Source organism: Saccopteryx bilineata, chromosome 2 (genome assembly GCF_036850765.1).
Source record: "Saccopteryx bilineata isolate mSacBil1 chromosome 2, mSacBil1_pri_phased_curated, whole genome shotgun sequence".
NCBI lineage: Eukaryota > Metazoa > Chordata > Mammalia > Chiroptera > Emballonuridae > Saccopteryx > Saccopteryx bilineata.
The window spans coordinates 333501769-333518067 of NC_089491.1; the positions used below are offsets into that span (position 1 = coordinate 333501769).

Below are 16299 nucleotides of genomic sequence, written 5' to 3' on the forward strand. Positions count from 1 at the left end.
AGGAACATACAACAGGACTGGTTTCAAAGCTAGAGTTGGCTGCAAGGAACTGACATTCAGGGCTGGGGAAATGGGTTCCGTATGAAAACCATCTTACCGGTCTGTCAACCTGCATGATCTCCCAGAGCACTTCGGCCACATCAGGCAGGGTGTAGGGGGGGAGACAAAAGCAGCATGTGTGGAGCAGCTGGCTTACAAGCTGCTGTCCAAGCTGGTTCATCACCTGTCCAATCAGTTCTTTCCGTAACTCAAAGTCCTCTTCATGCTGCATGACAACAGGAGCAATGGATGAGCTCTAACTTTAACTCTCCAGAGACCAAGTGCTCTTTCTCTCTTAGTCTAGCACGGCTATTTCAACCAGTGTGCTGCAAGAATTTTTAAAATATGCAATACTTGACTATTCAGTCAGGGGTACTTCCCTCTTTTTCCTTAGATTGTCAAATAAAAAAAAGACAACAGCCAACACAATAGCCATTCAGTTGTGAATGAATCAAAATTATACCTATTATTATTATTTTTAAATTATTTTTATTTATTTATTTTAGAGGGGAGAGAGAGAGAGTGAGAGAGAGAGAGAGAGAGGAAGGAGGAACAGGAAGTATCAACTCCTCCCATATGTGCCTTGACCAGGCAAGGCCAGGGTTTTGAACCGGCAACCTCAGCATTCCAGGTCGACGCTTTATCCACTGCGCCACCACAGGTCAGGCAAAATTATACCTATTATTTTTTGTCAGATGGGCAAAAAATATTATTTTTTCGTGTGCTGCAGACTTTTTTTTTAATCATTATCTTTCCCAGGAAACAGGAAGTTCTTATCTTTTTAAAAAAAATTTTTTATGTTTTATTTTTTTATTTATTTTAGAGGAGAGAGAGAGAGAGAAAGAGAGAGAGAGAGGGAGGAAGGAGGAGCAGGAAGTATCAACTCCTCCCATATGTGCTTTGACCCGGTAAGCCCAGTGTTTTGAACTGGCAACCTCAGCATTCCAGGCCAACGCTTTATCCACTGCGCTACCACAGGTCAGGCTGTGTGCTGCAGATTTTTTAGTAATTAATTTATGTGTACCATTAGATGAAAAAGGTTGAAAATTGCTAGTCTAGCAATTTCTCTTTCCCAGGGAAGAAAATACATATATTATATAGCAGGTGGATTCACAAAGGCCACAAATGTTTCATAATTAGAAAGTATTGAGTTTATATTAAAAAAAATGGGCATGAGTTTCGGCTGAGATAAACCCTTAGATTTGTCATGAATAGAAGGCAGAAGACACAATGGTTAAAGATTGAGGGCAGCAATTTTCTTAATCATTTTTTCCTGTGAAAAATAACCAAGAATTCTTATTTACTTTTAAAAAAAAACTGAAATAAGAATTGAAGACTTCTACCAGATAGCTAATCTTTTCTATCAAAAAAAAATTCTTTCTTACAGTCTTTGAATACAAATATATTTCTAATATCTTGAAAAAAAAAACTTCATAAAAAATTGCCTTTACTTATAGTTTTCTTTTTCTTTCTCCTCTTACTGCAAAACTTGTTAATAACTAGCCAATTAACGTACTTGCTTACTTCTTCACTGCTGCCCCTTCAGTTCCACTCTACATCTAGCCAAATCTACCTTCAAAACTGTGACCACTTTACAACTCAAGCCAGACAGGTCTCTTACCTGTGTACTAGCACACTTAGTGCTTTCCTGACTTTCTCTGATCATGATTTATACACTCAGATAAGCTCCAATCCATCCAAATTCTACCTACAGCTATAGCCCCACTAAAGTCCCTCCTCTTCCAGAAAGTAATCCCGACTACTTCTTTCCAAACAGCACTCCTTCTCCTGATCTTGGAATTATGATCTCCTGATCATAACTTATTTAACTCATCAGATAATCAAGTAATGCCTTCTTGATGCTTTATACCTGTTTATCACTTCAACTAGACAAGTGGCCTGGAACAGAAATAATGTTAGACCTTTAAACAGCTTACAGCACTTAGTACAAGTTGTCTTAGATCTAATAGCTGGTATTTTGGTTAGTGATTAATCCACTATGGTACAAGTCTAACAAATACAAATGAAATAAGGAGACATCCCTAAGGGAATGAGGAAGCAATACAAGAAGACAAGGAGCTGCAGAAAAGGCACAAAGGTCATTCTTACATCGTTAGCTACCCCTGTGTGGATGAGGTCTCGCAGGAACCGCATGACACTACAGTTGGCATCCCGGTGGTCCAGGGTAGTGGAGGCAATGGCCCACTGTAAGATAGGGATGACCACCTGGCTTCTCAGCAAGGTAACAGGGCTGCGCTGAATAAACCTGGTATGGAACAAGATGAAAAGGCTATATAAGCAGCCAGGGCAAAAGGTAAAACACTATGGAGACAGTAAAAAGATCATTTGTCCAAACCCACGGAAGGTACGCTGCCAAGAATAAAACCTAATGTAAACTACAGATTCTGGGGGACAACGTGTCAGTGTAGGCTCAGCAGCTCTAACAAACCACTCTGGTGAGGGATGCTGGCAGTGAGGCAGTGGCAGTCAGGGAAGCAGCAAGCACAATATATGGACACTATTACTTTCCACTCCATTTCTACAAGGTTTCTCAGATCCTTTCATGTACATGGAGAATCTCCAAGAAAAAGTTACAATATTCTTCTAAGATTATGTTTCAAGGAACACATACAGGAAACACAGAGGTTGACTACATACTCAAATCAACTGGGAGAAAAAAAAGGTCTTTCTAACTTGTCCAAAAAGTGTTTAATCCTGAGATGAAATAGACATGGCAATACTGCTTACATTTATAAATGATAACATATATGTATCACATATAATTATATGTATTTAATAATGGTTCATTTTTTAAATGCTTTTACGTTCACTAATTGGTTCAATTCAAAATCATTAACTAGGGACTAAGAAGGAATTCAAAGGTTTGGCAATAATGTCAGTGTTACTAGTAAAAGAAATTTAAGCACAGGTGAGGTGGCAAGCTAGGGGCAGAGCTGGGTAGTGTAGCACCAGATAACTTCTAAGGCACAAGATCCTAAGAGTTTTTTTCTGAGATATAATTATATCTAAAGGACTCTAAGCTACTCAAGGAAAAGTTGGGGTGAAGCATGACATCATAGCAGCAAACAGTTAAAACTACAGGGATTTCTGATATTATCATGTTTATTGCCTCGTGCATGCTCCCCCCTTCGTGACAGGACCTCCACCATTTCCTCCTGCTCCCATCCAACTCCTCTTCCTTACCTACGGGGCTATGTGGGCTCAGAATTTAACTTTGCGTTATGAATCATTAATCCATCTAATCCACAGAGAAGGAAACAGTTGCATGTTAGGTGACAAGCCTAAGCAGTGCTGGGGAAGCACTGACCTGGTGGCTAGCCTGAACAGGTCGTCCACGGTGTCAGGGTGGTTCTGGAGCCCATTCTGCTGCTCAAGGAGCTGAAAGGTCGGGATGCACAGCGCCTGAAACAGAAGTGATTCTAAAACAAATGCTTGTGAAATGCTTGTAGATAATGCCACAGCATTCAAACTTGCTCAGTATCACAACATATACAAAGGGGACAAAGAGGGCAAGCACAGACAAGAAAAAGACTAACAAGACGATCACGCAAAGGGAGACATCAGTCTTTTCGGTTGAATGAACAGTTTCACATATGAAATCGACATTTCAGAAAGAGTTGAAGGTATAGATTTTAGTTGATGAAAGTGGATAGATGTCATATCAAAGCTTTAGAAGTTTCAGACAGTGCGACTGTGCTTATGTACTAGATATGGTCAATCCACTAAGGGAGTAGATAAAGTTTATTTTTTTAATTTATTGATTTTAGACAGAGAGAGGAAGGGAGAGAGAGGGAAAGAGAAGCATCCATTGTTTCACTTATTTATAAACCACTGGTTGATTCCTGTATGTGTCCTGACCGAGGATCACACCCACACACCTGGGTGTACTGGGATGATGCTCTAACCCAGGGGTCGGGAACCTTTTTGGCTGAGAGAGCCATGAACGACACATATTTTAAAATGTAATTCCGTGAGAGCCATACAACGACCCGTGTACATTACGCATTATTCAATAAAAATTTGGTTGTCCTGGAGGACAGCTGTGATTGGCTCCAGCCACCCGCAACCATGAACATGAACGGTAGGAAATGACTGGATTGTAATACATGAGAATGTTTTATATTTTTAACATTATTATTTTTTTTATTAAAGATTTGTCTGCGAGCCAGATGCAGCCATCAAAAGAGCCACATCTGGCTCGCAAGCCATAGGTTCCCGACCCCTGCTCTAACCAATGGAGCTACCTGGCCAGGGCATACATGAAGTTTTGATAGTAATATATGAAATAATAAGTGAAGTTTTATTTTTTTATTTACTTTTTTTACAGAAACAGAAAGAGTCAGAGAGAGGGAAAGAAGGGACTGACAGACAGGAACGGAGAGAGATGAGAAGCCTCAATCATCAGTTTTTTGTTGCGACACCTTAGTTGTTCATTGATTGCTTTCTCATATGTGCTTTGACCATGGGTGTTCAGCAGACTGAGTAACCCCTTGCTCGAGCCAGCAACCTTAGGTCCAAGCTGGTGAGCTTTTGCTCAAACCAGAGGAGCCCGCGCTCAAGCTGGTGACCTCGGGGTCTCGAACCTGGGTCCTCTGCATCCCAGTCCGATGCTCAATCCACTGTGCCACTGCCTGGTCAGGCAATAAGTAAAGTTTTAAAAGGAAAGACTTCTTGGGATAAAGGAGCATCAAAACTTAACTCCCGGACCTGGCCGGTTGGCTCAGTGGTAGAGCATCAGCCTGGCGTGCAGGAGTCCCGGGTTCGATTCCCAGCCAGGGCACACAGGAGAGGTGCCCATCTGCTTCTCTGCCCCTCCCCCTCTCCTTCCTCTCTGTCTCTCTCTTCCCCTCCTACAGCCAAGGCTCCATTGGAGCAAAGTTGGCCCGGGCGGTGAGGATGGCTCTGATTGCAACAGAGCGACGCCCCAGATGGGTGGGGCATTGCACCCTGGTGGGCGTGCTGGGTGGATCCCGGTCGGGCGCATGCGGGAGTCTGTCTGACTGCCTCCCTGTTTCCAACTTCAGAAAAATACAAAAAATAAAAACAAAAAGCCTGACCAGGCGGTGGCGCAGTGGATAGAGCGTCGGACTGGGATGCGGAAGACCCAGGTTCGAGACCCCGAGGTCGCCAGCTTGAGCGCGGGCTCATCTGATTTGAGCAAAAGCCCACCAGCTTGAACCCAAGGTCGCTGGCTCCAGCAAGGGGTTACTCGGTCTGCCGAAGGCCTGTGGTCAAGGCACATATGAGAAAGCAATCAATGAACAACTAAGGTGTTGCAGCGCGCAATGAAAAACTAATGATTGATGCTTCTCATCTCTCTCCATTCCTGTCTGTCCCTATCTATCCCTCTCTCTGACTCACTCTCTGTCTCTGTAAAAAAAAAAAAAAAAAACACAAAAAAACTTAACTCTCTAATATATTCCCCCTAAAAACCCCACCCTGACACTGGGGGTGGGTGGGAGGCAGTGTATTAGGAGCCTTTTCCAGGGCCTGCTATTGACCTTAAGACCATCCCTGCTAAGTAAACTAGTTCACTGGCTGTTCCAGGCAAGAAATTAAAAATATTACCACACTTGAACTTAGAGATCCTTTATTTTTACTCCATTTGCCCACCTACCCATCCCACCCCCTAAAATATTATCTTTGGAGAACATAAATTAGGCAGTAATGATCATTACATTCAGATGGTCAATCTTTCTCCCAAGCAAGCCAGAACAGAGAACTAGGAAGAGTCCTAATAACCTCCCTGTTATTAGGAAATCAACACGCCTGGGGTGGAATCATAAAGAAGCAACAGGCCTAAAAGACACAGTACGGTAAAATGCACACCCTCGGCCTTTAGACCCTCCAAGCCCAACATATCTATATTCCCCAAAGAAAGCATACCTGGAGCATGTCTAGCAGTCCCTGCCGACAGCCCTCCTCCATGCCATACTCATCTACAAGGATACTGCCAAGGTATAGGAAACAGGAATGCTGATGTACATGGTACACGTTCACCATCTGGCAAGAAAAAAACCAGTTAGTTTGACTCTTTCCCCTTCAGTAAGTATCAACTGAGAAAGCTGTCTGGAGGAAGAAATTGAGAGAGAGACTGGTCTAATCTCTTTCAGACAACACAGCAAAGGTTGTTGTCAACATTTTTTGGAATAGAGTTTGATTCTTCAATAATTCTCAAGTACTCTATTTTAACCTATTTTAAGCCTTTGACCTTTTATCTCCCAAAAACAATGTTGTAAAAGAGTTGTATACTTCAAGCTGGAAGCCATAAAAGAACTATTTTATCCAAGGCTAATGTAATATTTGTAAAACCATAGCATAGTATACTCAAATTTTCTAACATCTAATGGTTACTCTTATTTGTATTAAAACAAATTCTATTTTAAAAAATAATTAGTATAGCCTGACCTGTGGTGGCGCAGTGCATAAAGCATTGACCTAGAAATGCTGAGGTCGCTGGTTCAAAACCCTGGGCTTACCTGGTCAAGGCACATATGGGAGTTGATGCTTCCAGCTCCTCCCCCCCCTTCTCTCTCTCTCTGTCTCTCCTCTCTCTGTCTCTCCCCCTCCTCTCTAAAATGAATTTTTAAAAAAAGCACCTCTTACCTAAGAGTGTGCCTAAAAAAAATAATAAATAAAATAAAGTTTAAAAAATCTAAAAATAAATAAATAAATAAATAAATAGTATAACCATAGCAGGAACAAAAATACCAAATGCCCATCTTGGAGACTGTGAAAGCAATGTTTCAATTTTGAGTTGCTCCTAAATACCTCTATTTAATCTTTTAAGAAAAAAAACAGTGTTTCCAGGCCCTGGCTAGTTGGCTTAGTGGTGGATAGTAGGCCTGGCATGTGGAAGTCCTGGGTTCGAGTCCTAGGTTTGATTCCCAGTCAAAGCACACAGGAGAAGCAACTATCTGCTTCTCTAACCCTCTTCTTCCCCTTCTCTCTCGCCCTCTCTTTCTCTCTTCCCCTCCCACAGCCATGGCTCGATTGAACAAGTTGTCCCTGGGTGCTGAGGATGGCTCCAAGGCCTCACCTCAGATGCTAAAATAGCTCAGTTGCTGAGCAGGGGCCCCAGATGGGTAAGAGCATTGTGGGGGGAGGGAGCGGGATCCCAGTCAGGGTGCACGCGAGAGTCTGTCTCTCTGCCTCCCCACCTCTCACTTTATAATAATAAAAAAATAAACACTGTTTTTCAATAAATCTCAAAAAAACAGAAACTTGAATACAATATACACATTTAAATTAAATGATTTATTTAGGATTTTTACCCTACTATCCTTCAAAACTTAAGAGGCATCTATACATTCATCTATTTAAAATGCCATCACAACACACCTGCATTAATCTTACAGAAATTCAACCTGTAAACTTAGAGGGGGCTGAAGGACAAGAGTAGCTGACTCGGCCCTGGCCGGTTGGCTCAGCGGTAGAGCGTCGGCCTGGTGTGCGGGGGACCCGGGTTCGATTCCCGGCCAGGGCACACAGGAGAAGCGCCCATTTGCTTCTCCACCCCCCACCCCCTCCTTCCTCTCTGTCTCTCTCTTCCCCTCCCGCAGCCAAGGCCCCATTGGAGCAAAGATGGCCCGGGCGCTGGGGTGGCTCCTTGGCCTCTGCCCCAGGCGCTAGAGTGGCTCTGGTCGCCGCAGAGTGACACCCCGGAGGGGCAGAGCATCGCCCCCTGGTGGGCACAGCGTCGCCCCTGGTGGGCGTGCCGGGTGGATCCCGGTCGGGCGCATGCGGGAGTCTGTCTGACTGTCTCTCCCTATTTCCAGCTTCAGAAGAAAGAAAAAAAAATGAAAAAAAAAAAAAAAAAAGAGTAGCTGACTCTTATTGGCATGTATCAAGGAATGAACATGAGATGAGAAGTGTGAAACTGTTCAGTATTATACACTCAAAAAAATATATGCTCTTCTTAATAAATAACGGTTTAAGTCAGGGTTGGCAAACTTTTTCTTAAAGGGCCAGATAGTAAATATTTTAGGCTTTGCTGGCCATATAAGCTTCTGACTACTCAACTTTGCCACTGTAGCACAAAAATGGCCAACAGATGAACACTTTCTCACTCAGTAAAACTTTATGGGGACTCTTAACCAGAGGTGGACACAGCCCAAATGCAAACATACACTGTTGTACTCAGGGTATAGAAAACCACTAATTAAAATCCTGTTAAGCCTGACCAGGTGGTGGCACAGTGGATAGAGCGTCAGACTGGGATGCAGAGGACCCAAGTTCAAGACCCCGAGGTTGCCAGCTTGAGCACGGGCTCATCTGGTTTGAGCAAAAACCCACCAGCTTGAACCCAAGGTCACTGGTTCCAGCAAGGGGTTACTCAGTTTGCTGAAGGCCCGCGGTCAAGGCACATATGAGAAATCAATCAATGAACAACTCAGGTGTTGCAACGCGCAACAAAAAACTAATGATTGATGCTTCTCATCTCTCTCCATTCCTGTCTGTCCCTGTCTATCTCTCTCTCTGACTCACTGTCTCTGTAAAAAAAAAAAAAAAATTAAATATGTTAAACATTATATGTACCTGTTAAAATATGTACCTGTACAAACTTTAATCAAACTACAATTTAAGGAGGTAAGGTTATGTAAGTGTCGAGGATCATGCACTAGCATAACCCTGCCTGAGGGTACTTCCTTAAGAGTAAAGTGCCAAGGTGCAGAATTTAAGGGGGCACTCACTGTCAGGGTCAGCTTCCTGTTCAGGCAGAGGAGAGTTGCTTCAGGTTGGATGGGTGTGGTCTAGCAATTTTCCCTCACAGCTGAGTGCAGAATTTAAGAAGGCACCTGCTCAGAGTTCTGCAAACATAGGACTGGCACGTGGCCTTGCCTTCCTTGGTTTGGTGCGCATGGCACTTCATTCGGCCTCAATCTAGTTCTGACCCTGGTATGAAGTTAATATCTACACAAATTACTAGTGAAATGAGTCACTAGTCACAGGTGTCTCAAATAGAGTAGTTCTAGATAAGATCTTAGAGGCCTTCATGCAGTGAGTCATAGCATCTTATACATTGCAGGAAGATCACGAGAATTCTTGTGTTTTCTGTTCTAAGGCTGTGGCCAATCACGAGAACTCTCTCCTTTACACTTGCCAGCTTTGTTTAGTTCCACTTCATATTACAGGGTGTTTTACAAAGCATCATACTTTAAAAAGATATTAGCTTGTAAGAATATGTAATAAATAACTTAAAAGTGCAAGTGGTATTTAGTTTTAAAGCGTGCCTTTAACATTTATGTAAAACGTTTTTTGTACTTGTTCAATAGGAACTGAACTTATCTGGCTATTGGGTAAAGCTAGCAATAAAACTATTGGCCCGCAATGTTTAATTACATATCAATTGGTGATTAAGAGTCAAATTTATATCTTGACAAATAAGAGATTTATATGAATAACTATGATCATAATAGAAAAAAATCCCTTTGGGCCAAGAAATAGCAAAGTTTGTCTCACCACACTTTTGAAAAGGAAATTAATGTAAAAATACTTAGTATTAAAGTCATTCTCTTCCTAATTTCACAATGGAATGTACTGCTATTTAGAATATACAGAATAGATTATGGGCTATTTCCCATATAAGATAACTACCCACCATAGAAACTGCTTATCTCTTTCAAATTATTTTTTGTTTAATTTAATAAATACAAAAGTGCTTCATCAGAGTTTTTGTTCTGAAGCTATTTCACATTCTGTACATGTTACACGTTCCCTCTTGGGCACACATACCTGTGTGACTAGCGGCTGCAGCAGGGCTGCGGAGCCTTTGCCGACGCAGCGAACAGCGAAGCGGAGACACCTGCAACAGCGCTCCACAATCCGATTATCAGCCCGGTGCTTATTTAGAGTCTCAGATAAAACCGGCCATATCTGAGTCAAAGGTGAAAGAGCACAAGAAAGAAAATAATGAACCAAGAGCTGGAAAAAAAATGCTCCCAAGTTGGTAACATGTGATTTGGCTTTCACATTATTTGGAAAAAGCTTTCTTCATAAGACCACACATGGCCTGATTCTGGCCAATGGGTGTGGTTTAGGTGTGGAAATTCAACACACTGTCCATCACTAAACACAGCCACTTCTTAAGAAAAGCACCACGACTCTTTCAAATAGGAAGTGAGCATGTCCATCTTTACTAAAGACAAAGACACGCATTCTCCTAAACTTTGAAGTTCCTGATTTAGGATAGAGAGTTATTAGTATGAGTTATAGAGGCAGTTTCAAGAAGGTGGAAGACCTTGAACAAAGGGACTAGAGTAAAGGAATAATTTACTTTGGCATAATTTGATACCACTGAACACTTAAAAATATGTGATATGCCCCCTGCCATGTAGTCTGAAAAGCACTTCTAAAAACATGCCTTTGATCCTCACATTACCCACAGTGAAAAAGGATAAGGAAAGTATGTTATCAATGGGGTAACTAAAGCCATGAAGGTTAACTGGTACTGTTAAAAATTTTTGCTAGTAATAATCAGGCCTAGGAACTCTAGAATTCAGTTAATCTCTCCCTACTTCTCTGACCTTTCAACGAATTTCCCCACGGCCTGTTTTCTTAGAAAACCTATTATCGAAATTATTTATTTGGATGGTTCCATTTTTCTTTTTTTTGTTGGTATTTAAACCATATCAATCAGTTACATCTTCCTATGAATCCAGAAGAAAGTACCTTCTCACTCTAGTTACCCACATCATTGTAAGGAACAATGAAGCAAATCTTATTCCACAGGCATCTGTTAACACTTACTTCCTGTATGACTTTTTGGCATGGATGACTCTGCCCATTTTCCACAATGGGATTGGTGTGTCTGTGGAAACACAATGGCCCAAATTAGTGAAAGAAGAGCAATTTCACCAAGGACCCAGAGCCCTGTCTCTGTTAGTTTACTTAGTATCAGTCTCAGCAAATAAAAAAACAACAACAGCTATTTCTAGAACTCAACACCTTTCCTTCCGATTCCATTCAAACAAATACAAGCAAATGGTTTTAAATCAGCCTATCATTTATTGCTACCTTTAAGCCACTTCTACTAGAACATGTAAACTCAATCTAACTCTGGGTACATGGGCTGTGGGTGTGTGGCACTATAACTACCCTTTTTATTTATTTCCCCCCATTATAAACTCAAATAGGTAGTCTCTTCCAAATTAATAAAAATATATATATAGGTTGTCTGAATCCACTATGAGAAACCAAGGACTGCTCCATTCCCAGCATTAAAAGTCAAAAGCTTTTATCGCTTCTCGGCCTTTTGGCTAAGATCAAGTGTAAAAGTCAAAAGCTTTAGGAACTCCAGTCTACCAAAGATGTTTCTCAGGATTCTAGTCTGAACCCAGTGATACATACAGCACATGGGCCCACCCACAGTATGTCAAACCCAACTACTTGTCTAGTTCCAGAATCCAACTAATTTGAAGTAGAAAAAAAACCAAACCAACCAAAAAAAAAGAAAAATGAGAGAGAAGAAAAACACTACTTGCTTACTTTAATAAATACATAAACAAGGGTCTCATCTGAGCTTTTAACCCAAGACAAGCACCTGAGGTCTCTGTTCTTACCTAAATATTACTGCAAGACGATCTAAGAACACAGTGGGATCTGAGGATATGCCATTGCTGGGCTCCTGAGACAACAGCTGAAGAGACAGACATTAACACCCAGTCATTACACACACAAACCTATAGCAAACACTGCAACATAGACTTTATACATCAACTTCCATCTTACTCTGTTTACTTCTTGAATTTAACTCAAATGGTACAAACTTTTAACTCACATTGTCAAATTACTTTCCTTCATCTCATTTCATCCTGGCCAACATTACAAATTACATTTTAATGTAATCATTGTGGAGCAAAAAACATCATTTAGGCCCTGGATGGCTGGCTCAGCAGTAGAGCGTCGGCCCAGTGTGTGGAAAGTCCCAGGTTCAATTCCCGATCAGGGCACAAAGAAGAAGCACCGATCTGCCTCTCTACCCTTCCCCCTCTCCTTCCTCTCTCTCTCTCTCTCTTCCTCTCCCGCAGCCAAGGCTTCTCTGGAGCAAAGTTGGCTTAGGCACTGAGGACGGCTCCATGGCCTCCACCTCAGGTGCTAGAATGGCTCTAGCCGCAATGGAGCAAGGCCCCATCGCCCCATGGTGGGCATGCAGGGTGAATCCCGGTCAGGCGATGCGGGAGTCTGTCTGACTGCCACCCCGCTTCTAACTTCAGAAAAAACAACAAAAAAAAGACATCATTTAATTTTTTTCCATTTACTTTTATTATGATTGAGACATTATATAAATTATATATTAAAGTACAGATTACATATAGCATTACTATGTATTATATAAGCTCTATTATAGTCACATTCCACCTTAGCTTTATATTTTAAGAAAAGGCAAGTTGCCCCTTATTCATCTTTCCTAAAATTTTTTTAGACATTTCCATCAGCATATCATTAGAGATAAACTTAGAGCCATTTTGTCACGCTCTCCTAAACACCCTATTGGTACGTTCACTATTATTGCACTATAGATGTAATTTAAGAACTGGCATCTCTACATATTCATCAAGGAAAGTTGGTAGGTTATGGTTTTGGTTGTCATCAACTTGAATGGTATTTTTCCTACTATATCTTCTACATGGTTTTACTGATAACAGTGAAAACCTATCGATTTTTAAATATTCCATGTGTGCAGCTACATTGATTGACTTATTAACTTTAATAACTTTTCAGTTTATTCTTTTGGCTTTTCTAGGTAGATAAAAGATCACATGTAAATAAATAATTCTGTCTTTACCTTTCTAACATGCAAACACCTTATTTAACTGAACTCACCTTTTTCAGTGCCATAACCTGAACAGAACACAGTTCACTAAGACATTCAGTAATCTTATCCAACGGTAATCTGGCCAGGACAAGTGCTGTCCCTGAAAGACAAAGGAAGAGATATCCATAAAGAAAATAAAAGCTGAATCGAGGTAATTCATGGTCTACAGCATGTGGTTAACAGGAAATATTGACTTGTTTCCTTCTTTCAAAAAGATCAGCACCGTTTTTTAAATTGCAATATTTTGTTATTGATGGTTGGTGTGGTTTTCTTTTTTAATAGCAGCCTATTGGTTTAAAGATGTTTAAATATATCTCTCCTTCCAATTCTTCAAAGACATAAACACTCCACAAAACCAATGCCAAAGCTATTTTTATATAGCGTAGTACAGTGGTTCTCAAATGTCCTGGAGATTCTGATTTTAGTGGGTCAAAGAGAACCTTTATTTTTTATAAGTACTGTAGGCAAATCTTATCATTAGAGAAGTTGGAGAAATATAAATATATTTTTTTGAAAGAACAAACTGAAATTAGAGATTTAATTCTATAAACGGGGCTAAAGCATTCTCTCTGGGCATCAGTTTCTTTATCTATAAAATGAGTGCTTTGAGCAGAAAAATAAGTTTGCCTTTTTATTTGTTTTTAAATAATTGCAAAAGCCTCCCTCCTTAGCTCTCATCTCCTGAAATGTTATTCAACAAAAACAGTAATCAATCCATAAATCTTCAAATGTAAATAAAAACTGAATGGTTTTTCCTAACAGCCTATCAGGCATGGATGTATCCACTTTTGGTTAAAACTAGACTTTAAGTTAAAACCTAACTTAAATATAAGTGTTCCTTTTAATTTATTCCTACAGAAAAGAATGTACTAAAAACAGTATTCTGCGTCTAGAAGATACCACTAAAAACTGGGACGCCAAGTTCTATTACAGGTTAAACATCACTTCAGCATCAAGGTTAAATTTCAATAGAAAATGACAAGATGGCAGCAATAACCACAGTAGTAGTTACAAAGAATAACTGCCTCTGATTTAGTTCCTTACTAATCGATGCCTATGAGGGGAAACAACAAAACCCTATGTTGCACAAAGAAAACCTGTCTTGGAAGATGCAGTTAACCCTGGTTGGTAAGTAAGAAAGGACAGAGCTGGCTCACACATAGGTCATCCAGTCTTGCCAACACTGCCAGCCACTCACATAGGCTTAAAAGATGCTGCACAGGTCATATTACCCACTATTTTACTTAACATACTCCCATCCCCTCAGCTACCAGCTGTAAGGATTACTACCTCACAGGACACTTCAATCTGTTTCAGCAAGTTTAGTTAGAAAGCATTTTCTAAGAACCAGTCAATTGTCAACAGTTGAACACTCATAAAATAAACTTGTTCCCGGCTTGCCCTGTGGTGGTGCAGTGGACAGAGCATCAACTTGGAATGCTGAGGTCATGGGTTCGAAACCCTGGGCTTCCCCAGTCAAGGCACACATAACAAGCAATCAATGAACATCTAAAGTAAAGCAACTTTGTTGGCCCTGGCCGGTTAGCTCAGTGGTAGAGCACCAGCCTGGCGTGCGGAAGTCCCAGGTTCGATTCCTGGCCAGGGCACACAGGAGAGGTGCCCATCTGCTTCTCCACCCCCCCCTCCTTCCTCTCTGTCTCTCTCTTCCCCTCCCGCAGCCGAGGCTCCATTGGAGCAAAAAGATGGCCCGGGCGCTGGGGTTGGCTCCTTGGCCTCTGCCCCAGGCGCTAGAGTGGCTCTGGTCGCAACAGAGCGACGCCCCGGAGGGGCAGAGCATCACCCCCTGGTGGGCGTGCCGGGTGGATCCCGGTCGGGCGCATGCGGGAGTCTGTCTGACTGCCTCCCCGTTTCCAGCTTCAGAGAAACACAAAAAAATAAAGTAAAGCAACTTCATATGAGCTGATACTTCTTGTTCCTTCCCTTCTCCTCTCTCTATAAAATCAATAAATATATAAATAAATAATAAATAAGTAAACCTTAAAATATATATATATTATCTTTAGTTCTATTACTCAGAGCTTCCTGACCACTCTTGCTGCTTGATTATGGGAAGGCAATCACTTGGTGTAAGCTGATGAGTAATAGTTAAGAACCACGAAGAGAGACCAGGACGTTGGCTTCTACCTGTTGGACTGACACAGGCACACTACCTTTCTACTTCCACTCACCTAACCTCACCTCTTTGCTATGGCATCACAGATTTGGTCTCCCTTTGTATTCTTCCTCAACTCAAAAAGGAACTTGTTCACTTCATATGAGTCTTCTCCACTCAAAGTCTAGGTTGGTGCTATATGTACTGTAGCAATTTGAATTTGTTTTATAGCCTTAAAATACTCTGTGATGCTTGTACATATAATCAATACCTTACACTGAGTTGAAAAGCTACCTTAAACATCAATAAGTAAATTGCAACTGAAAAACCAAGATATAACTGATATAAGGATAACCCCCAGAGTGGTATACAGGAGACTGTTCCTGGTTAGTATCTTAAGTAAGTAAATACCTTTTAGCAAGCCCACAGCAGCTTCTGGAGACAACATGAACGAGTCAAGGGAACGGGCGATCTCCAGGAGTCCATTAAAGTGCTGAGCCATGTGATCTCGGCAGACAGAGCAAATGTTATGAATGGCTTTGGCTGCAGCAGAAGCCAGAGGCTTTTCACACAGGCCTTTCATCAAATAGCCCAATACAGGATCTAAGGAAACAAGCCACACAGTACATATCACATATTTGAAACTCAAGAAAAACTTCTAGTTTGTTAGAACAGATGTTTACATTCCCTTTCTTTTTAAAGCAAAAGAACCATTTTAAAAAACAAAATGTGTTCAAACCTCAATGTATAAAATGGGAAAACAGAGCTGATCTCACTGACAGGGTCAGGGAGCCCTGAGTTCTATTCATCTTCCATCTATTTTCTCATGGGCTGTTACTGCTGCTTGTTGCTAGAGCTTCACAGAGCATGGCTGGAAAACCACTGGTGGATATGAGCATCCAAATATTATGAATAGGGCAATATAAGAAAAAATTTAAAGCTCAGAGAGCTACCATTATACTAGCAGATGAATCACTGTGTAAAACTAGCTCACATTCATCAGAATGATGGTAGCTATCTAAAGCTGACACTTTTATACTTGCTTCTTTATAGCTGTAAAGGCCCTTAAAACATGCAGATGGATCTTTAGCACTTCTAGAAGAATTATGTTTTATTTTTTACCGAATATAAGTAAGTGTTCCTATAAATATGAATATCTATAAAGCAAATCAACTATGGGCTAATTCATAATATATTTCCTTTCAGTGTCTAGAAACATTTCACCTGGCAATAAAACAGAAAGCAGAAAAACAAGAGCAAAAGGAAAGGAAAGGAAGAAGAAATCAGAAAAATCAGAGGCTGCAGCGGC

At 41.1% G+C, this 16299-nt stretch overlaps 1 protein-coding gene across 1 annotated transcript in view; it reads right to left on the reverse strand.

Moving 5' to 3' along the window:
- TNPO3 (transportin 3) overlaps window positions 1-16299 on the reverse strand; it is a 72426-nt gene that overhangs the window by 11642 nt on the left and 44485 nt on the right. Inside the window, exons 12-20 of the mRNA XM_066262275.1 lie at window positions 15402-15593; window positions 12886-12977; window positions 11622-11698; window positions 10810-10870; window positions 9796-9936; window positions 5947-6063; window positions 3368-3462; window positions 2149-2305; window positions 98-265 (exon numbers count right to left, since the gene is read on the reverse strand). Coding sequence (XP_066118372.1) covers window positions 98-265; window positions 2149-2305; window positions 3368-3462; window positions 5947-6063; window positions 9796-9936; window positions 10810-10870; window positions 11622-11698; window positions 12886-12977; window positions 15402-15593 — 1100 coding nt within the window. The remainder of the gene's footprint in view (window positions 1-97; window positions 266-2148; window positions 2306-3367; window positions 3463-5946; window positions 6064-9795; window positions 9937-10809; window positions 10871-11621; window positions 11699-12885; window positions 12978-15401; window positions 15594-16299) is intronic.